Source organism: Hylobates moloch, unplaced genomic scaffold, assembly GCF_009828535.3.
Source record: "Hylobates moloch isolate HMO894 unplaced genomic scaffold, HMol_V3 SCAFFOLD_4, whole genome shotgun sequence".
Taxonomy (NCBI): Eukaryota; Metazoa; Chordata; class Mammalia; order Primates; family Hylobatidae; genus Hylobates; species Hylobates moloch.
The window spans coordinates 32,263,271-32,286,512 of NW_026652279.1; the positions used below are offsets into that span (position 1 = coordinate 32,263,271).

A 23,242-nucleotide genomic window follows, 5' to 3' on the forward strand; every position below is an offset into this window, starting at 1 on the left:
ACTGTCATTGGGTTCTCTCCAAATTCTCAAGGAACTGTAAATCTTTCATTATTTTCTTTTTTTAAAATTTTATTATTATTATTATTATTATTATTATTATTATTATTATTTGAGATGGAGTCTCACTCTGTTGCACAGGCTGGAGTTCAGTGGCGTGATCTTGGCTCATTGCAACCTCCACCTCCTGGGTTCGAGCTATTCTCTTGCCTCAGCCTCCCGAGTAGCTGGGATTACAGGTGCACACCCCCATACCCACTAAAATTTTGCATTTTTAGTGGAGACCAGGTTTCACCATGTTGGCCAGGCTGGTCTCAAACTCCTGACCTCAGGTGATCTGCCTGCATTGGCCTCCAAAAGTGCTGGGATTACAGGCATGAGCCATCATGCCCTGCCTTATTTATATATATTTTTTAGACAGGGCCTTGCTCTGTCACCCAGGCTGGAGTGCCGTAGCACAGTTGCAGCTCACTACAGCCTTGACCCCCCACCTCCGACCCCAGTTTCAAGCGATCCTCCCAAAAATCTCTCAATATTTTCAAAACAGCATTTACTCCTCAGTTTCAGCTTTTCTTGGAGATACACTGCTGGAAGCTCTCACTTTTCCTCTAGTCTGAATTGACTGCTCTCTAAGAGTGTTGCACATCTTTTGTTCTGGGACTCCTTTTTTTTTTTTTTTTTTTTTGAGGCAGAATCTCGCTCTTTTGCCCAGGCCAGAGTGCAGTGGCGCTATCTCGGCTCACTGCAAGCTCCGCCTCCCGGGTTCATGCCATTTTCCTGCCTCAGCGTCCCGAGTAGCTGGGACTACAGGCGCCCGCCACCACACCCGGCTAATTTTTTTTTTTTTTGTATTTTTTTAGTAGAGATGGGGTTTCACCGTGTTAGCCAGGATGGTCTCAATCTCCTGACCTCGTGATCCACCCGCCTCGGCCTCCCAAAGTGCTGGGATTACAGGCGTGAGCCACCACGCCCGGCCTCTGGGACTCCTTAATCTATTAATAAATAACATTCTTTGGTTCCTTGATTTCATATCCTCTTTTTGGTTTATTCCTTTCTTTTCTTGAAACGTACACTCTATGAGACTTATAGAATAAGGGTGCATGGAAGATAATTTTTCAGAAATTATGCCCATTCCAAAATTTATTTTACCTGCATACTTTAATGGTAGTTTGGCTGAGTACTGAATTTTAGGTTGGAAATAAATTGCCCATGTATTATGTAAAATTCTTGTATTGTTAGCTTTTAGCTTCCAGTATTGACAGAAAATCTGGTGCCATTCTGATTCTTGACCCTCTGGGTATCACCTGTTTTTCTCTCCAGAATTTCAAAAAAAATCTCTTCTCTTTATCTCTGTTGTCCTGAAGTTGTACAATGATGGGCCTTGGTGTGGGTCATCTTGGCAGCCCAAGACATAGGACTCAGAAGTACTCAGCAGACTCAGAAGTATGCAGCCTTAGGAGTCTTTCAATCTGGAAAATTTATGAGTCCTTTCAATTTGGAAAACTCAAAGACTGGATCTGGAAACACTGGTTTAAAAAACTTCTTTCAATATTTTTATATTCTGTATTTTATATTTTATTGTGTAATATTTTATTCATATAAAATAAACTTATAAGCTATGACACACAGTAGTACACTACCTGTGAACCAGCCACACAACATAACAATGGGACATTACCATTGCCATGCTTTTGTAACTCTTTACAGTTCTCCTCCTGTCCTAAATTATATATTTCAGTACGTGGACTTCTAAAAGAAGAATTACTATAAATGTTTGTTGACACTAAACAACTATTGTTTAGTTTTGCCTGCTTGGGGGCTTTGTAAAATGATACCATAGCTTATATAGTCTTTTAGGGCTTGCTTTTTAGGCAAAAATAGGTTTCTAAGATTGATCCATGTTATCACATATAGCTGTATTCATATTATTTATTTAATTTCCTCCTCCACCTATATATATCTTTTTCTTAGCGGTTAGCTCTCCTGACTTACCGTTTAGTGGTTTTTTTTTTTTTCTTTGTTCTTTCTTATTTTCTCTCAGTCTTTTGTTCTAATTTCTGGTAGATTTCCTTAAAGTTTATTTTCCAATCCTTTCACTAAATATTTTATTTCTGGTATTATGTTTTTAATTTCCTGAGTGCTTCTTTTTCTTGTCTATGAATGCTTCTTTTTTGTAGCATGCTTTTCTTGTTTTATATATTTGTTTTCTTTAGTCTCTGAGGATATTTTCTTTTGCTTCTTGTAATATGTCTGTCTTCTGAGTTTCTTCTCCACTAGGTGTTTTAGTTTCTGTCTTTTATGTTAAAAGACTTTTCTCAAGTGTCTGGTCAACCATGGCTTCCTTCTCCTATTTGAGAGAGGCATTAAAATGGTATGGGAAACCCTGTGAGGACACAGACTAGTTTATTGCAAGGCCCTTCAGCTATCAGTATCTATAGGTCTTTTCTCCAGTTTTCCCTGAGAAATTGTTCAAACCTTTGCCTTTGGAAATGGGTAGATGATGGTGGTGGTAATTAGTCTGGGTGCCTGTGTTCCATAAGACGAGGTAGGAGAGGACTGAAATTCTCATCTGTTGGCTTAGTCTATCTGTCCTCAGAATGATGATCTGTTTTTCACCTTTTATAATTTTATTGGAATCTTTTATCTGTTGCTGCCTCCTCTCCAGTTCTCTTTGCCTGCGTAGGTTTATGCCTTTTATTATTCAATTTTAGTAGAGAGCCAAGATAAGTCTGTTCAACCCTCCACGTTTAATCCATGCTTCCCAAACTTGTATTAGAGTAGAACTTTAACGGGCTTTGATACAGGCTTGCCCACTAAACTCTGCTTTGTCCCTAAATAAATCACTAGGAATTTCACTTCTATGACACTATAGGCCAATTAAAAGAAAATGACACTTAACATTTTGTTATTGAGTAAACAGAATTTGAGACAGAAAGTAACTACCAAAGTGATTTTGCTACGTAATTTTTGTTTTGTTTTGTTTTGTTTTGTTTTGTTTTGTTTTGTTTTGAAGAGACAGGGTCTTACTCTGTGGCCCAGGCTGGAGTGCAGTGGTGAGATCATAGTTCACTAGAGTCTTAAACTCCTGGGCTCAAGCAGTTCTCACCTCAGCCTCCCAAATGGCTGGGACTACAGGGTGCCACCACACCCAGCTATTATTTTTGTTTTTTTGTAGAGATGGAGTCTCGCTATGTGGCCCAGTCTGGTCTCAAACTCCTAACCTCAAGCAATCCTCCTGCCTCAGCCTCCCAAAGTATTGGGATTACAGGAGTGGGCCACCCAGTCCAGCCAGAAATGTTCTTTTAATTGTTATAATTAGAAACAAACAGATTCTAGTCTTTGTCTTCTCTACTTCAAAACAGTAGTTCCCTATATTTCAACAGACTGTGTATGTGCTGAACAAAATGAGTAACCTGGATTAAAATCTTTTCTTTTCATTGGCCTACAGTGTCATAGACACAATAATCTTTTAAATGTGACCAGGTGCAATGGCTCACACCTGTAATCCCAGCACTTCTGGGAGGCCAAGGCAGGCAGATTGTTTGAGCCCAGGAGTTCGAGACCAGTCTGGGCAACATGGCAAAACCCTATCTCTACAAAAATACAAAAAAATAGCCAGGCGTGGTGGCCTGTGCCCACAATCTCAGCTACTTGGGAGGCTGAAGTGGGAGGATTGCCTGAGCCCAGGAGGTTGAGGCTGCAGTGAACTGAGATTGTATCACTGTACTCCAACTTGGGTGACAGAGCAACACCCTGTCTCCAAAAATAAACAAACAAAAAAAAGTTACTTTCGATATTAAGGCTTAGTCTTCTTAATTTTAATATGGTGAAGGAAACCTGGCTTAAGGTATATAACTCCAGCCTGGTTTTTTGTATGTCTTATATTTAAATATTACTTTGAACTATGTGAAATTGCCAATATTGGAGCAGTTTTTGGCTCACAAAAGTGGTGATTTTATATGATGCACCATAATGAAGTACCATAACAGCTTAGTTAAGAGATTCTTCTGTCCAATATAGGAATTCATTCTGTAGCATTCTTGGAAACATTCTGGTAGGAGAAAAGGATGAGGTAAAATGGGGATTTTTCATATCAAATAAGGGGGAGAGTTGAGGTCCCCACTGAGTACAACCAGTAGGTCCTAGAGCTGCATTAGGGTTCCTGTGGTGTGCTATAAGCTCTGTGCTACTGAGGCTGAAGGCTGTAAATTCCTTGATGTGACAATTAGATATACAGTGCCCACAAATTTGAATACTACCACATACTCTCCAAATACCTGGCTGACAAGCTATGGACCTGTATAGGATTTCAGCAAATTTCAATTTAGCCAAAATAGTATTATTTAATTTTGTTTACTCTGTGTATAATTTTCCTATGTGTTTCCTTAGGTTAGTAGTTGAACTTCAAAATGATAATAAAACTGTCCTGGGGTTTAAAACATTGTAAAAATAAAATATGCAACAATAATAGCCAAAAGGGGTCAGGGGAGGCCTAATGGAGGTAAATTGTTTTAAAGGCCTTGTATTATTTGGATTTGGCTAAGGTAGACTGTAAGTTAAGAACGTATGATATAATTTGCAGGGTAACCACTCAAAGAATAGCACAAAAAATGTAACTATGTTATATCATCTTTCTTTTGGTTAGTATTTGCATGGTATTATATTTTCCATCAGGTGAGTTAGACTTTAAGGCAAGAAGTATTACCAAAAATAAAGAATGACATTTTATGAGGCTAAAATGGTCTCTTAATAGGAAGACTTAACAATTCTAAACAACTTTCCCTTGTTGCTTGGTTTGCTAACCATTCATGTGGTCTTTGGGGCTTTTATTTTTACCAGTGTTCTCATTTTTCACTGCTACAGATGTTTTTGTAGTCTATAAGAGAAGAGTTGTTTGTTTCTCTGACTAAGGTAATGTTCATGTTCAACGTGCTCTGGGCGTTGCAAACGATTGCAAGGAATACCACTTGAGAACAAAACCTTAGACATATAATAATTTCATTTAGTGTTCTAATTATTTTAATGTAATTATTGTCCTTTTTAAGATGCTAAGTATGAGAGATGGAATTTAGACGAGGACTAAGAAATTGATTATATTTTAAAATAATTATTTTTTAACATTGTGTGATTATGAGTAATAAGGTATTAAAAAGAAATCAAAAGAGTAGATATTTGTTCATTTATAAGAATTCTTGGCAGTAAGCCTTTTGTGTTTGTGTGTGTTCTGGGTCTTTAAAGCCTTGTATTGAGGTGTCAAAACTTTTCCGGAAAACGTCATCTGTTGAATTGCATACCTAAAGGCAAGAAAAGGAAAGCGAGGTTTAAGGAAACAAAATTAAAAGTGCTGAATCAAAGGGCATACATGAAAATAGAAATGCAATTAGTATCGCTTTTTTTATTGTGGTAAAAACACATAACAAATGTACCATCTGAACCATATTGAAGTATACAGTGCTGTAGTGTTAAGTGTGTTCATATTATTGTGAAACAGATTTCCAAAACTTTTTCATCTTTCAAGCCTGAAACTCTAAACCCATTAAATAGTAACTCTTCCTTTCCTTCTACCCTTCCCTCACTCTCTGTTCTGCCTTCATTTCTTTGAGTTTCACTAGATGCCTCATATAAGTGGAATCATAAGGTATTTGTCTTTTTGTGATTGGCTTATTTCATTTAGCATAATGTCCTAAAGGTTCATTCGTGTTGTTGCATGTAATAGAATTTCCTTTCTTTTTAAGGTTGAATAATATTTCATTTTGTGTGTTGAGAGGTAGGACCTTTAAGACATGATTATGTCATGAGGGCTCTACCCTCGTAAATGGATTAATGACATTACCATGGGAGTGGGTTCCTGATAAAAGAATTCGGCTCCTTTCTCTCACCCTTGTGCATGCTCTCTTGCCCTTATGTCTTTTGCCATGGGATGTTGCAGCAAGAAGTCCCTCATCAGTGGTGAGCCCATCAACCTTGGATTTCCCAACCTCCAGAACTGTAAATAAATTTCTTTTTAAATTACCCAGTCTTTGATATTCTGTTATAGCAACACAAAATGGATTAAAACAGAAGATTAGAGAGACTTTCCTCTTTGTACAGTTTTCTCAAATGCCACGGTGGCATAAATTGGAATAGTGTGTCCTGAATCTCATTAGAGATTCCTCATGGTTGCTTTATGCTATGCCATGTAGGGAGAGAGGGGCACAAACAGGTGTGTGACATGCCACAAGTTTTCCCCCTTTCACAGGAATACGGTCTTGGTTACAATGGCCTAGGTGCTATTGCTTCACAGCTAGTCTCTGTAGTTTTGTTTTTTAAGAGATGGGGTTTCACTCTGTCACCCAGGCTGGAGTGCAGTGGCACTATCGTAGCTCACTGTAACCCCAAATTTCTGGGATCAAGCGATCCTCCTGCCTCAGCCTTCTAAGTAGCTGGGACTACAGTGGTCTCTATAGTTCTTACAGTGATATTATAGTTTACATATTGTTTTAAACTCACTATCTCTGGGGGAAAGAAGGCCTGTGTTTCCTAGTTCACCATCTTGACGATAGTATACTCTCAAGTATCACTTTTTGAAGTATAAATGTTGCCAGATAATTTATTTCTTTTTGTACAGTGTGTAAATAAAAGGGAATCATAGGTGTAATATTTTGGACTTGAGTAAGACATTTGGTTTTGTCCTTTGTGAGGCCCATGTCTACAAACAGAAAAATTCAAAGCATTGATAACCCAACTTTAGAGTTTATGCAATCTTATGTTGGAGTGTAGAAATAAGGTAATAGAATAGTTACATATTAATCCCAAGACAAGACTATATATTGTCTTAAGGTTTTCCTGGCATTCACAAATATTTATTAAATGTCTGCTCTATGTAAGGTAGTGTACAGTTGAGATACATAAAGTATGAGATGCAATCCTTCAAAGTGCTAATTTTTTTTTTTTTTTTTTTTGAGATGGAGTCTCGCTCTGTCGCCCAGGCTGGAGTGCAGTGGCGCAATCTCGGCTCACTGCAAGCTCCGCCTCCCGGGTTCACGCCATTCTCCTGCCTCAGCCTCTCCGAGTAGCTGGGACTACAGGCGCCCGCCACCACGCCCGGCTAATTTTTTTGTATTTTTAGTAGAGACGGGGTTTCACCGTGGTCTCGATCTCCTGACCTTGTGATCCGCCCGCCTCGGCCTCCCAAAGTGCTGGGATTACAAGCGTGAGCCACCGCGCCCGGCCCCAAAGTGCTAATTTTTAACTTGAAAGCTCTGATGCTGGAAACACCAAATAACACTATTTGGTGCAGGAGCCATATAGAACATATAAATGTACAAGAACTGTCACTGTATATGATCAATTGTCCAGAAACTGCTGTGAGTTAAGAAGTAGAAACGACATGAAGTGGACTGATCTTGCTTCTAGAGAAAATGAATTTGGGCCGAATCTTGAGTGTAGGATCATATGTTAGCATTTACCCTGGAGAACAACTCACAAATGCAAAAACAGGCATGGGCCGGGCATGGTGGTTCATGCCTGTAATCCCAGCAACTTTTGGAGGCTGAGGTGGGTGGGTCACAAGGTCGGGAGTTTGAGGCCAGCCTGGCCAACAAAATACAAAAATTAGCTAGGTGCGGTGCATGCCTGTAATCCCAGCTACTCGGGAGGCTGAAGCAGGAGAATTGCTTTAACCTGGGAGGCAGAGGTTGCAGTGACCCGAGATCGTGCCACTGCATTCCAGCCTGGGTGACAGGGCAAGACTCCGTCTCGGGAAAACAAAAACAAAAACAAAAAACAAAAACAGGCGTGTACTGGCAGAAATGTGGAAGTAACCTAAACGGTCATCAAGAGAATGGCTAAGTAAATTGTTCTGTTTATACTGTAGAGTACTGTGTGGCAGTTAAAATAATGTAGGATATATGTACTGACAAAAATTTCTGAGTAAATTGTTGAATTTTTTTTAAAAAAGGAGGTCATAGATAATATGGGTAGTATGATACTGGTTGGATTTTAAGAAAAAACAAACTAGGCCAGGCGCGGTGGCTCACGCTTGTAATCCTAGCACTTTGGGAGGCCGAGGCAGGCGGATCACAAGGTCAGGAGATTGAGACCATCCTGGCTAACACGGTAAAACCCTGTCTCTACTAAAAATACAAAAAATCAGCTGGGCGTGGTGGCGGACGCCTGTTGTCCCTGCTGCTCCGGAGGCTGAGGCAGGAGAATGGCATGAACCTGGGAGGCGGAGCTTGCAGTGAGCCGAGATCGCGCCACTGCACTCCAGCCTGGGCAAGCGAGACTCCGTCTCAAAAAAAAAAAAATTTTTTATAGAGATGAGGTCTCACTGTGCCCAAGCTGGTCTCAAATTCCTGGGCTCAAGCCATTCTCCTGCCTCAGCCTCCCAAAGTGCTGGAATGACAAGTGTAGTGTTGTGAGATGTGCAGAGAGGGAAAACGTATCAGCACATGAAATACTTTGTAACTATTTCATTTATATAATTTGCTATGTGTTCTTTGCAACATAGTGAAAAATAATCATGTCTGATGCTTAGTAGGCAAATAATAAATAGTAATGGAATGAATAGTTGTATATTTAGAGAGCCATGCTGAAAGGTTAAATAGCAAAATATGACTACTTGGAGCACAATGTTAAATTGTCAAGGAGAGTAGTGTTATATGAATACTCAGATGGAGGGATATATAGAAAATGAGAAAAGCGACAGAAGGAACTTAAAGAGATATTAAAAATAGCTTTGTCTAGAGATTAAAAATTAAAGTTCTAAGTAACTTCCTAGGAAGATATGCAAGACCACAGTGAGATGCCATGACATCTCTACCAGAATTCATCCAATTAAAAAAAAGAAAATCAAGAGTTGGCAAGGATGTAGAGCAAACTGGAACTTCCATACATTATTGTAAGAGTGTAAATTAGTACAACCACAGTGAAAACTGTTTAATAATACCTGCTAAAATGTAAATCTTACTCTGTCCTTTAGGATTTCCATTTTTAGGCTATATATACCCAAGAAAAATATGCTATATGAGCTCCAAAACAATCTGATAATTTTATAGCAGATTTATAATAGAGAAAAAATAGATATAGCATAGATCCAAAAGTAGAATGGATAAATTGTGGCATTATTCATACATTGGCATATACTATAATAATAGAGAACTTTTACACACAACTACATGGATGGATTGCAAAGACATGATGAGCAAAAGAAACCACACACAAGATTCCTTTATATGAAATACAAGAACAAGCAAAGTTAATTTATGATAGAAGTCAATTACAGTTACCTATTGGGGAAACAGCAATGAAGACATTAGGAACCTTCTGGGGCAGCAAATATTCTATATCTTGATATGGACATAGATGTTTTATATCTTTATATGTTTATGGCTGTGAGTGTGTGTGTGTGTGTATATATATATATATATATATAAAACAGTGAATGTGTTTATGTACATATATACACATATACACAAATAAATTTGTGTATAGGTATGAAATTTCAAGACATCTTCACAGGGAATCTAATGTTCCTGAGACAGAGAAAATGTTTCTGAGACAGAGTCTCGCTCTGTCCCCCAGGCTGGAGTGCGGTGGCATAATCTCAGCTCACTGTTAGCTCCGCCTCCTGGGTTCATGCCATTCTCTTGCCTCAGCCTCCCGAGCAGCTGGGACCACAGGCGCTCGCCACCACGCCCGGCCAATTTTTTTGTATTTTTAGTAGAGATGAGGTTTCACTGTGTTAGCCAGGATGGTCTCGATCTCCTGATCTCGTGATCCGCCCGCCTCAGCCTCCCAAAGTGCTGGGACTACAGGCGTGAGCCACCGTGCCCGGCGCCAGAAAATGTTTTTAAAGTAAGGACATGTTAGGAAAATTAACATCTTGATCATAACCTTGCTAAGAGAGGATAGAGGAGCATATGGAAATGCCATCTCTGAAAAATGCCATTACAGTATAGGCAACAACCTTGTATGATGGGTTAGTTGGATACAAGGAACTGGGCCAAATGGCCTCTTCAAACTACTTTCTGCTCCTCCCTTCTTACCGTCCTTTCTTCCTTTCATGCATTTACTGCAGGTAACGCATGATATGGTTTTTTTAGGAGAAAGAAATGTGGAGCCCAAAACATTGCTAATATAGAAGGAATCAGGCTTAATTTAGCATGTTTCAAAGAGCCGTGTCCAAGTCATCCAAATAAAGACCTTATTTGGCAAGGTTAGCTGCCCTTTAAATCAACCCTCACAAGTTAAGGAATTGTATATGGTACTCAAATTTTTGATCACCAACATCTTTTAACTTCTTACTACTTAACAAATTCCTCTGCTTTCGTGGTTATTTATATTGACAGTTGCATGGGCTTTTGTAAATAACTACATAAATTACTTAATCTGTTCTTCAGGTGGATATAATAAAATATGCTATCTGTATTGTTATTTATTGTGGGATTGCCAAAAGAATCTCATTTAAGGGGCCTAAAATGCCACAGAAAACCCTAAAACTGGCAGCATTGTTAACTAAACATTTTGAAAATAGATTTCTTCTCTCCTTGCTTTAAATGTAGACAGTAACTAAAAGAATAATAATTTCTGAAAGAGAGAGACTATTACTTTGTTATTTGTTAAAGAGCTATTCCCATTTGGGCAGTTTGTAGGAAAATAGTTAACAAGTCTGTGCAATTTAGAATGGAGAAATTACTGAATTTGGTTACTATTTATGTTTCCATTTCATTAGTAGAAAACATTCTGAGCACTTCTTTAGGCTGAAAGCAGGTTGCCTTGTTAGTGAGGGAAATTAAGTTTCACTTACCACTTGTTTCACACCCGTCTCCTTTCCTTTTTTTTTTTTTTGATAGAATCTTTTAGCAATGATTTGGGATTCTAGTTGCTTATATCAGTCAGAAACACTGTGTGTTTAAGACAGTGTGTCTTTCTGTAAGGCACTTCATTATTTCCGCATCAGTATTTCATGAATCCTACTTACATTCCTAGGAGATAATTTCAGAATACTGTTTCACTATCTTTGCAAGAAAAATGGAGGTACTGGTACTCTTACCATTCAAAAACCAAAAAGGCGGCCAGGCATGGTGGCTCATGCCTGTAATCTCAGCACTTTGGGAGGCTGAGCGGGCGGATCACCTGAGGTCAGGAGTTCGAGACCAGCCTGACCAACATGGTGAAACCCCGTGTCTACTAAAAATACAAAACTTAGCCGAGTGTGGTGGCAGGCGCCTGTAATCCCAGCTACTTGGGAGGCTGAGGCAGGAGAATTGCTTGAACCCGGGAGGCAGAGGTTGCAGTGAGCTGAGACCGTGCCATTGCACTCCAGCCTGGGGGACAAGAGCGAGATTTCGTCTCAAAAAAAAAAAAAAAAGAAAAGGCACACTACTCGGGTGCTCTGTCAACCTACTTTCCACTTGGAATTAAATTTTCAACAGCTTGAATGTTAGGTTATATTGTGTTCTCTGAACCTTGGTATGAAGGAGTCTTTACTTTTGGTTATAGGTGTTCATCTAAAAGCTTTTTAGCTTTGGAAGTTTACAAAAAATACACCTAGATATGTTCACCTTCTTTCTGCTTGAGGTTTTTAAGAGTAAAAGGTTGGTTTGTTTGTTTTGTTTTGAGACAGGGTCTCTCTGTCACCCAGGCTGGAGTGCAGTGACATGATCTTGGCTCACTGCAGCTTCCGCCTCCCAGACTCGAGTGATCCTCCCACTCCAGCCTCCCGAGTAGCTGGGACCACCTACTCATGCCACCATGCCCAGCTAATTTTTTGTGTGTTTTTTGTAGAGATGGTGTTTCACCATGTAGCCCAGGCTACTCTCGAATTTCTGAGCTCAAGCAATCTGCCTGCCTCGGCCTTCCAAAGTGCAGGGATTACAGGCATAAGCACACATGCCCAGCCTAAACGTTTTATATATACATTTTGGTTAGGTAATTTTTTTTGGAGACTTGGCAGCCTATTATTTGTTTGAATTTGATGCATCTTCTGTGCTCTTCCCGAGATACTATGAAATACGTGTTTTTATTTTTGTTTTTTTTGTTTGTTTATGAAATGGAGTGTTGCTCTGTCGCCCAGGCTGGAGTTCAGTGGCGCGATCTCGGCTCACTGCAAGCTCCGCCTCCCGGGTTCATGCCATTTTCCTGCCTCAGCCTCCCGAGTAGCTGGGACTACAGGTGCCTGCCACCACGCCTGGCTAATTTTTTGTATTTTTAGTAGAGACGGGGTTTCACCGTGTTAGCCAGGATGGTCTCGATCTCCTGACCTCGTGATCCACCCGCCTCGGCCTCCCAAAGTGCTGGGATTACAGGCGTGAGCCACCGCGCCTGGCCTATGTGTGTTATTTTTTAGGTAAAATTTTAGATCCTATTTGGTGATAATTGGATACTGGTAGTGTATGATATGAACATAGTTGAGAATAATCATTGCATAGAAACCTGTCTTTTCAAATCCATTTTTTTGTGTTTCTTACCTGAAGAAAAAAGTTACAAACACTACATGATTTTCTCACAATAATATTGATGTCTTATTTAGTTTTTATTTTTAGAGATAGGGTCTCACTCTATTGCCCAGACTGGAGCATCATGCCTCACTGCAGCATCAAATTCCTGGACTCAGGCAATCCTGCCACCTCAGTCTCCCAAGTAGTTAGGACTCCTGAGTAGTAGTTAGGTAGCACATGCTACCAAACCTAGCTAATTTTTTTATTCTTATTTTTTGTAGAGACAGGGTCTAGCTTTGTTGCTCAGGCTGGTCTTGAACTCCTGGTGTCAAGTGATCCTGCTGCCTTAGCCTCCCAAAGCATTGGGATTACAGGTATGAGCCACTGAACCTGGCCATATTGAGGTTTTAGAGAGAGAAATTACTACTTATTTGAAGAGTTGGGATATGACAGTAGTCTTCCCTTATCCACAGGAGATATGTTCCATGACCCCCAGTGGATGCCTGAAACTGAAGATAGTACTGAAACCTATATATACAGTCACATGTCATTTAACAATGGGATGCCTTCTGAGAAATGGGTTGTTAGGTGATTTCATCATTGTGAGAACATCGTAGAGTGTCCTTACATAAACCTAGATAGCATAACCTACTACACACCTCGGCTATGTGGTATAGCCTGTTGCTCCTAGGCTACAAACCTATATAGCATGTTACTGTACTAAATACTGTAGGCAGTTTTAATACAGTGGTATGTATTAGTGTATCTAAACATAGCTAAACATAGAAAAAGTACAATAAAAATACAGTATTATAATCTTATGGGACCACTGTCATATATGTGGCTCATTGTTAACTGAAATGTCATGTGGGTTACGACTGTACTGTGTTTTTTCCTGTACACATATCTGTGGTAAAGTTTAATTCAGAAATTAGGCATAGTAAGATGTTAACAGTAACAATAAAATAGAACAATTATAACAATAGGCCAGCACCACTCCTCTTGTGCTTTGTGACCATTATTAAGTACAATAAGGGTTATTTGAATACAACATTACCATACTGCAACAGTCGATCTGATGACCAAATCGCTTACTCAGTCACTAGCGGGTGGTAGCCAGGGGTGGATATGCTGGACAAAGGGATGATTCACATCCCAGGTAAGATGGCATGAGGTTTTGTCATGCTACTCAGAACGGCATGCAATTTAAAACTTCTGAATGGTTTGTTTCTGTAATTTTCCATTTAAATATTTTTGGATTGCAGTTGACTGTGGGAACAAACTGTAGTTAAGGGAGGACTATTTTAATATAGATTTTATAGGGTTGTTTTGAGAAATAAATAGGATAATAAATGTGAACTGCCTAACATAGTGACTGCACATAGTAGGTTCATTCCAACAAAGGCTTTAAATGTAGCATATGACATAACTTTGCTCACAGGAAATTGAGAGACACTGGAACAGGGGAAAAAAAATATATGAATGAGTTCTGCCCTAATCAGTACTAAATTCATTCAGAAGTAATGAACAATTCCAAGAGGAGCACATACACTGGAAAGTTTCATTAAATGAAACGTTATCCTCACAGTGGTTGTCTGGAAGCAGACCCAAACAGAGGAAGAGTGGCAAAGATGGGAATATTTTTATCTTTGTAACTGCTCTTATGGTTATTTTTCATACCTCTTTACCTGCATTGATTCACTCTGAGCTGTTCCTTCTGTTTGTTTTGTGTGTAGATTTTAAACGATTACTTTATTCCAACAAGAGAGGGCAATTACCTCAGGAGGCCACTTTAGTGTGTTTAACTTTGGCACAAGTTGAAGTCACCGTCGGAGTATGCCTCTCTGCACCTGACATTCCTTCCTGAGGCAGGACCCCTCCCTATGAATAAAAGGAAAGGCTTGGCCAATTATGCTAGACAAAGCCGCACAGCTGCCGAGCCCAGCTGGGAGGAGTTTCCTTCTTGAGCAGGGAGCTGGTACAGCCAGGGGCTTGCTTTTTACCACCTCCTTTTTTTCACACTGCCTCACCTTAAAGGATTACCTAAGGTGGAGGTAGAGAAGGGGGTGTTGCTGTCTGCAGTGGACACTGTCTGCCGCCGGGAGGGCTGAAGAGGGAAGGAATTGGTACAGTTGTCCATCTCCTACTTGGAGCAGATGCTGTCTGACCCCCGCACACCACTCCTCCTCCCACAGGGACCGGAACATCAGGTCTGTCCCCTGGAGTTTCAGGTAGCACCACAGCGGCATCCTCGCCTACTGGTCTGGTGGAAAGGGAAGGGGTGGTCCTTGTGTCTGGACCCCTCACAGCTGACTCACAGGAAGTGCTAGAAGAGCTTGGCACTGGGTGCAGCGGCTTCAGGATTACTGCCCCACCCGCCCTGCCCTCTCCCACGTAGGTTTTGCAGTATCTCTTGATAGAACAATGAAGGCTTTCCAAGTTTGCTAAGACTCCCAGGGAAATTCTTTGCACTTCTCTGGCAGTCTTCAAAATGTTCTGCCACCGACTTTCCCAAGAAGCTGTTATTTAAAAAACCCTTCGTGGATTGCTTTGTCTGAAGATCTTCTGGGTGATCATGGTTCAGCGCTTTAGCCTCAGGAGGCAGCTATCCAAGGTGGGTTGGTAGTTTTGTATGTTTGTGGAGGGGAAACTCTCACTTGCTTCAGCATGGTTCCTTTTTCTCTGGAACTGTTCTGTCAAGCCTGCCGTCCTCCAGCGCTAAGGAGGGGCTGAGGGAGGAAGCACTGCCTTTTGTTCTTTTATCTGACAGGCATAAAGCTTGAAGGCTGACTGCACTGGCAGCCCCAGATTATGTTCCCTCCCCTAAAACTGCAGCTGTCATCTGAATTTGGGCAAAGTTGTAGTTTGCTCCTGAGATAGCATTTCCAGAAGGGTGTGTGTGAAAGAGATAATTGTGAGTTGAAAGTGTGTATTTAATTAGCAATTAATCTAGCAGCTTGTGGACCAAGAGGAGAAAGCCTTCTTCTCTGTGGAATCAGTGCTTTCATACGTTTCACTATTAAACTGAGAAAAACTACCATAAAATAGTTCAATGAGCAAGACTTGCATTAAAATGTTAAAATGAGTGGTTGTGTTGAGAAACTTGAATACTTAATGAAGTATATGAAAAGCAGTTACAGAGAGGCTCACAAAGCAGTTTTTACAGAGTTCTGACTGAAAAGCAGGTTCCATGTGTGCAGCTTTTGGGGAAAAGTTTTTTTTAACCTGAGAAAATCATACTTAAAATAGTAAAAAGGTGAAGCACTCATTTAAGAGGGGATGGTGATTTATGAAATCCACTCTGCCTGTAGCCAGCCCTCCTTGACCCAGTCATTTAGTGCAGAAACTAATATGGAAAGAGGTGTGGTAAGAGTTGAGCTTTATTTCAAAACCCATTGTGTTCTTTAAAAGCTCCATTTAAAAAATGTAGCAGTTGGTGGCTCAGTTGTGTCACAGTTCATTCCCTGAATACAGAAGCTTAAACAAATTGTAAATCTGTGGGCATTCTTCACTGCCTTGGCTGTTAATCAGAACTGTTAAATCCTGAAATGTGTTGTGATCTTACGGGAAAACCTTTAGTTCCCTCACAGGTGACCCCAGTGTAGAGTGTGTGCACTGATGCAGAAATGAGCAAAGTGCTTGCTTCCATCCCTCTGTCACATATCCATAGCTTTTCTTGGGACTTCTAAGCCTAACGGGATTTTTAGGAGTATTAAAATGTATTTAACTTGCTCCCTTCCCCGTGGTGTGTGTGTGTATGTGTTTGAAGGCCTCCACATTTCTCTTACACAATAAAAAGAATCATTTTTGTTGCTCTTTCAGTGTCCTCCAGTGCTTGTATTTTCATATATATAGTACATTTAAAAAGCAGATGGATAGATTATCAGGGCAGTGACATTCCTGCACAAGAGTGTCTGATAGTTGAGAGCCAGGTGATAATTTTCTAATTACAAGGTAACTATATTATGGGTATTTTGCTGCCAATACTTCTCTCCCAATTATTTTTTAAACTTTACCCTCTTCACTCTATACTATGTATAGATTTACAAAACGTAAAGACTGATTTACAAAAAGTACACTTTTGAAGGAATGGGATGCATCCTGTCTTTAGGTACATTACATAAAAACACTCAAAGATGTAGCCTTTTTTCATTCCTTTTACTGGTACCCTTATTGCTCATTTTAATGTGATTTATGGATCCTGTAATGGATGATCTAGACCAAATCTAAAGAAATTTGTTGTCTATCAAATTTATTGTTCTATCAGAGTAATGAACTGAAAAAATATTTTTAATTATTTCAGTCTGTAAGGCACTTAAATATGAAAGAGAAACCGAATAGTTATGTTAGTGAGTTTAAAAAACAAACTCAGCAAATGGATCAGCGTGGCCAACATGGTGAAACCTCATCTCTACTAAAAATATAAAAATAAACCGGGCGTGGTGGTGTGTGCCTGTGGTTCCTGCTACTTGGGAGGCTGACACAGGAGAATCACTTGAACCCAGGAGGCAGAGGCTGCAGTGAGCTGAGATCGTGCCACTGCACTCTAGCCTGGGCGACAGCGAGACTCCGTCTTAAAAAAAAAAAAAAAAGAAAGAAAGAAAATCAGCAAATGCATCATGCCTCTATTTGTCTTTTCAGCTAAATCCATAGGTTACCTGAGAGCCGGGGACCTGCCATGCCCCAGTTTATGGTATTTCTGGCACATATTGAACACTCAAAATGAAATTGTTTTTTCATAGATATATAGATATATATATAAACAGTTGAACAGCAGCAATTTCAGATGTTTCTGACTTTAATAACAAGCATTTTTGCTAATAAGTAATTTTCCACAGGAGTAGAGTTGTCTTAAGATCTGAGTTTTAAAAACAATTTCCTATTTTAACAAAAAAAAAGTACTGATGTGACCATCTTTAAATTTCTTTAATTTCCCTTGGAAATTTTCTGAAAGAAGATATAAATGTTTGCAGTAATTTTAAGCCTAATATCCACTTTAGATGCTTTTTATATTAAGGTTGATAGTCATTCTTACTTACACTGGATATTTTCCTTAGAATATTCAAATGATTGTTGTAGGCTGGTAGATGTTCACATCTGAGTTAAGAAAAAAGGAAGTAAATTAAGATTTAGGTGAAGTAAAAAACATTCCATTTTTAGAAAGATGCTCACCTATTCTCTTTGACTGGATCTCAGTTATGTGATTCACAGAAAAGTTCTCAATTTTCCTTGCCATTTTAGATCATTTTCTTCCTCTGTAGTTATCTTACATGTGACTTCAAAAATACTTATTAAGGAAACCTTTTTCTTCCTGTCCCATGTCTCCTGCGTGAGCCATCCAAAATAGTCTAGAACCTGTCAATATGGATATTTCATTTAATTCTTTTAAATGATTCTTGAGTTAGATAGTATCAGCTTGTTTTTTATCATTAAAAGAAACTGAGTTTCAGAGACGTTAAGTCATTTGGACAAGATCAACAGGAAGTCGAGTCAAATGTAGGTCTAACAAGCAAACCCCTTCTGTTTCCCCACACCAACTGCCTCCCTAAATTTCTGGCATGTCTGGCGGGGCATGGTGGCTCATACCTGTAATCCCAGCACTTTGGGAGGCCAAGGCGGGTAGATCACGAGGTCAGGAGATCGAGACCATCCTGGCTAACACGGTGAAACTAAAAATACAAAAAATTAGCTGGGCGTGGTAGCGGGTGCCTGTAGTCCCAGCTACTCAAGAGGCTGAGGCAAGAGAATGGTGTGAGCCCGGGAGGCCGAGCTTGCAGTGAGCTGAGAGATTGCACCACTGCCCTCCAGCCTGGGTGACAGAGCGAGACTCCGTCCAAAAAAAAAAAATCGATGGCGTGTCAATCATTCTCTGTATCATGGTCTCCGATGTTTTTCTATGTTTATCTACGACAGAAAACAATAAATAAACTTGGGTAACTTGGGTAACTTCCTTAGAGCAGCCCTTTTCTGTAGAACTGAAGTATGTGTCCAATAGAGTTTGAACTTAGCAGTCAAACTTGGTAAAATACTTCCCATAATTAAATTTGTTTTCTTTGGCCAGAGAAGTGTTGATTTGAATAAGATCATTGATTTAATAAAGCCATATTAAATATGGAGTAATTAGATGTAAGTTGAAACTTACCTGCATGCAGTTGTGAAACTTTAAATTGCACTGCCTTTTAAAGAACTTCTATTAAGGAGAAAAATTTACTCTTGAGTTTCTATAATGTTTAAGGATGAAATACAATGAGTTAGACATTCTTTAGAAAGTCCTTCTTAAATTACTGTGGTCTGCACTCTGATCAGAGGAAACTATTTCCCAAAATCATTTATAGGTAGCAGAAAATCAGTTTTTTCTAAAGTATGATAAAGGGTAGGGGAGCTTTGAGAAAAATTGTAAATATTATCTCAGTAAAATATTATACCCTTTTATTTTACTTTTGAATGGTAATTATTTTCACAGTTCAAAATTTTAAATTACATAACTGAAATCTCAGCTTCTGGCTGTGTCATTTCATGTAGTTCATACCCCTATCTCTGTAGGTAACCAGTTTCTTATTTATCCCACTGTTTGTGCATATATAAGCAAATATGAACATTTATTTTCTGACCATTCTAACATGAAAGATAAATGCCATACAGATTGTTCTAAGATAGTAACTCAAACTTTAATTTTCCAGATATGAATCTGAATAGTTAGCTCAGTTTGAAGTTCACATTTATTTTCACGTTTTCATGTGAGACTTACTTACTTTAGGATAGAGGTAGCCTCACAGCACCCACTTTCTATATTAAAGATCATTGAAATAACAGTAAATCGGTGATGATTCTTTTTCAATCATACCTTATTTTCTTCCTGTTCTATTTGAGAGCTTTCTTTTGCTGTCTTTACATTTTTCATATGGTGAAAAAACATGAAGGTAAAAATCCTACCAATATGTCTTGGGTTGGCCTGTGAAGAGATTAATAGCTGAGAAATAGGTTTGTGGCATCTTTTCCCAGTTCTGTTGATTTTATTGAAATTATTTAATCCAGACTTATAAAGCATTTGGAAATATTTTAGTCTAAAAATGCTACCCTTGCCATTTCCACATCTCATAGTGTCCTGTCACTTGGTATCAGTTTGTTATCAATAAAAGAAAATTAAGAAGTGGAGAGCCGGGCACAGTGGCTCACGCCTGTAATCCCAGCACTTTGGGAGGCCGAGGTGGGTAGATCACGAGGTCAGGAGATCGAGACCATCCTGGCTAACACGGTGAAACCCCGTCTCTACTAAAAATACAAAAAATTAGCTGGGCGTGGTTGCAGGCGCCTGTAGTCCCAGCTACTCAGGAGGCTGAGGCAGGAGAATGGCATGAACCCAGGAGGCGGAGCTTGCAGTGAGCCGAGATCGCGCCACTGCACTCCAGCCTGGGCGACAGAGCGAGATTCTGTCTCAAAAAAAAAAAAAAAAAAAAAAAAAGAAGTGGAGAAATGTTGGTCAGAATTTGAATTTTTAATAAAACCTGTTGTTTTTTTCAGAAGTAGTTTCCTTTGAATTTCTACCTGATTTCTTTTGGGTTTATGGCCTATGATACATGACTGACTTAATCTTCTGTGATATCTTTTTAAAAGTAAATAGAGATCTCTTATTTCCATCTTGAGTAGGTTAATTAGGGTTGTTTAAAAGTATTTTGATGACTAAAATGGTAAATTTTATGTATATTTTACCGCAGTTTTTAAAAGGTATGTTGAGCCCTCTTAATGATAAGCACTAGGTGGGTACAGTGAAGTAGTATAGTATTATATGTAATTAACAGTCCCGAATGCATAGGTAGAGTCAGTACTGGATGCATGTTTTCAAATAATGGAAGGACATACCTTTCCTTCTTATGCTTTTTATGTAATTTTCTCTGTTACTCTAGACATTGACAAATTTCATACTTGGAAATGTAATGTTTTGCATTTCTATTTTACTAACAGTTAAATGTAATATCTCCTTGTTAATCATTAACCCACTTTTAGGAGGCTTAAATCAGGTAGCATTCTAATTGCTACTATGCATATGTCTATCTGCTTTCTAGAACTTGAATACTCAAATGTCCAACATTAGAGGAGATCAAACATTTTGGTATTTTACAAAACCAGAATAGGAAGATTGATGGTGTTCTTCTGTTACATGAAATAAGACCCCAGTAAGGCCGGGCGCGGTGGCTCACGCCTGTAATCCCAGCACTTTGGGAGGCCGAGGTGGGCGGATCACGAGGTCAGGAGATCGAGACCATCCTGGCTAACACAGTGAAACCCCATCTCTACTAAAAATACAAAAAAAAAAAATTAGCTGGGCATGGTGGCAGGCGCCTGTAGTCCCAGCTACTGGGGAGGCTGAGGCAGGAGAATGGTGTCAACCCGGGAGGAAGAGCTTGCAGTAAGTGGAGATCCTGCCACTGCACTCCAGCCTGGGCGACAGAGCGAGACTCCGTCTCACAAAAAAAAAAAAAAAAGGCCCCAGTAAGATCAATGTCGTGTATTGTTGACATAGTGGGAATCGATAAGGAATAGAGAATGACCTCCCTATTCAAATACTTTGGGAAATAATAGGCTAAAAATAGAGAAACTAATTTAGAAATATGTATAATTCTGAAATGCCTTCATGATAGTGATGCCATTTAAAAAATAACAACAGTAATAAATTGTTGACCATGTAGACCTGAGAGAGCAAAATATGCTACCCAGAGAAGATAGTTAAATCTCCTTGGAAGGGTGCTAGTTTTTTATTTTTTAAGTACACAGCTATCCATTGGTTTGATTTGAGTATTATTTTAAAAAGAGATGTGACTGTTCTTTAAAATTACTTTAGAATATATGCACATATACTCTTCCCCTTCCTTTTGTGTATATATAGGTAACAGTGACTGCCTTTGTGAGGAGGATTTGGAGACATAGGTGGATGGGAGGGAGATTTGCTTTTTAAAACTCTTTACCAGGTACATTCACTTCCTTAAATAGTAGCCCTAGTTCAAATGTGTTACAAGTTCATAATGTGGAAGTAAATTTCAGATTTGTTATTCTTCAGTGAAAACTATTGCCAATAGTTTTCTTAAAGTTTAGTAGCTGAAAGATAATCTCCTGGGTTGGAACTTTCTGCCAACCATCTGTGTTAATCACAGGTTGAAGATAAACTTTGTAAGTAACACACAAGTTTGTAGTATAGAATCATTAACACTTAAAAAACTTGTTTAAATGCATCTCTTTTTGGATAAATTAAGCATACTATTCTGAAAGCATATTTTGGGAATCATTTATAAAGGCAGGAACACATTTTACTCATTATGCCAAATTGCTTGTAATAATAATGTGAAATATTCTTTTTTTTTTATCATTTTGGCTTACATTAGACTATGAAAAGAAGAATTTGTTCTCTTGGACACCATGAGGTTAGTTAGGACTTAACCTCTGCATTCATTATATACAAGGAATTGTAACAAAATCCTACTGAAAAATATGTTTAATAAGAAGAAAACAATGGACATGCAACTTCCCTTGTGGTAGCACAGGAAATCTCTCTTAAATTTCAGTCTGTTCTATCATATGGGTTGTAAGAAACAGATCACTTTGCCCTTATTTACTGGAAATTTAGTGTGAGAAGAATCCATCTTAAACCCAAAGGTAGCATGTATAATAAAAATTTCATAGCTTTCCTTTTCACTTAAAATTTATTCCAAAGATTTTTGTCATTGAAATTAAGTAAATCATGGCTATGTGACTTTGGTAAGTCATTTCACCTCTCTGAAGGTTTCTCCTCATGTGAAAAGCATTATCTAGGATCCCTTTGTGATATAAAACATATGGTGATTTCTTATGTGCTGCCAGAGTATATTTCCAAGAAAAATGACTTTTGATAGCAAATATCTAAGAAAACACCCAATTTTATACCAGGAGGAATCTAATTTTATATAGCTGTTCTTGGCAAAAGTAAATAAATTCAAGACTTTAATGAACGGGCTTAGACTTTAGTTTCTAGCCAGGTCTGGATAATTCCGATTTGAGAATAGCAAGAAAACTCATCAAGTTAATCATAAACTTACTTGAGAAGATGTAGATTTCTTCTACCTCATACTATTAGGAGAAAATACAAAATTTTGTGAAAACAGACATTCCTTGAAATGGAAATTTACCTCATACAAAATGGATTTCTCTTCATTTTATGATATATTGGAACTCGAGTACCTTTTCTTAGACAAAGCATACTGCTATGACTCTTATGGGAAAGTTCATCATAACTGGGGAGATAAGACAGTTAAAATACTAACGTGAGCTTTTAATTTTTTTGAAATTAATGGTGAATAAATATATATTTAGAAGAGGGAAGGAGCTCTTCCTTTGAACCTGAGGTGGACTTGAAAACTCCCATAGAGGAAATAGGATTTTAGCTGGACCTAGAGGATTTGGATCAGTGATTCCCAAGACTCCTTCCCCTGTCACCCCCAGCATATCTCAAGAATATGACTAGGCTCAAAGTAGTGATCATTTGGGAGGGATTTTGAAAAGCCCCTCACCAGTCTGGTGCATACTCCTGGAGAAATTCCTTCATATGCAAATCACTGATAATAGATGAAGGACAGGAGGAAAATATTGCAGGAAGGGAGCAACATCACTAGATAAGATTTTGTTGAGAGGGAAAGGCATGCCATGTTTAGTATCTGTTCTTTTTAAGGAGTTTTGACATGGCTGGGTACGGCGGCTCACACTTGTAATGCCAGCACTTTGGGAGGCCAAGGCAGGTGAATCACTTGAGGCGAGGAATTCAAGACCAGCCTGGCCAACATGGCAAAACCCCATCT

At 39.0% G+C, this 23,242-nt stretch overlaps 1 protein-coding gene across 10 annotated transcripts in view; it reads left to right on the forward strand.

Annotated features, from left to right (window-relative positions):
- TMCC1 (transmembrane and coiled-coil domain family 1) overlaps nucleotides 1-23,242 on the forward strand; it is a 248,589-nt gene that overhangs the window by 84,529 nt on the left and 140,818 nt on the right. The window contains exon 1 of one of the 10 annotated variants that reach the window (XM_058437334.1): nucleotides 12,351-15,033. The exons of the other annotated variants lie outside the window; for them this stretch is intronic. Within the exon in view, the coding sequence (XP_058293317.1) occupies nucleotides 14,995-15,033 (39 nt within the window). The 5' untranslated portion in view covers nucleotides 12,351-14,994. Of the gene's footprint in view, nucleotides 1-12,350; nucleotides 15,034-23,242 lie in introns of those variants that run through there. 10 annotated transcript variants of the gene reach the window in all.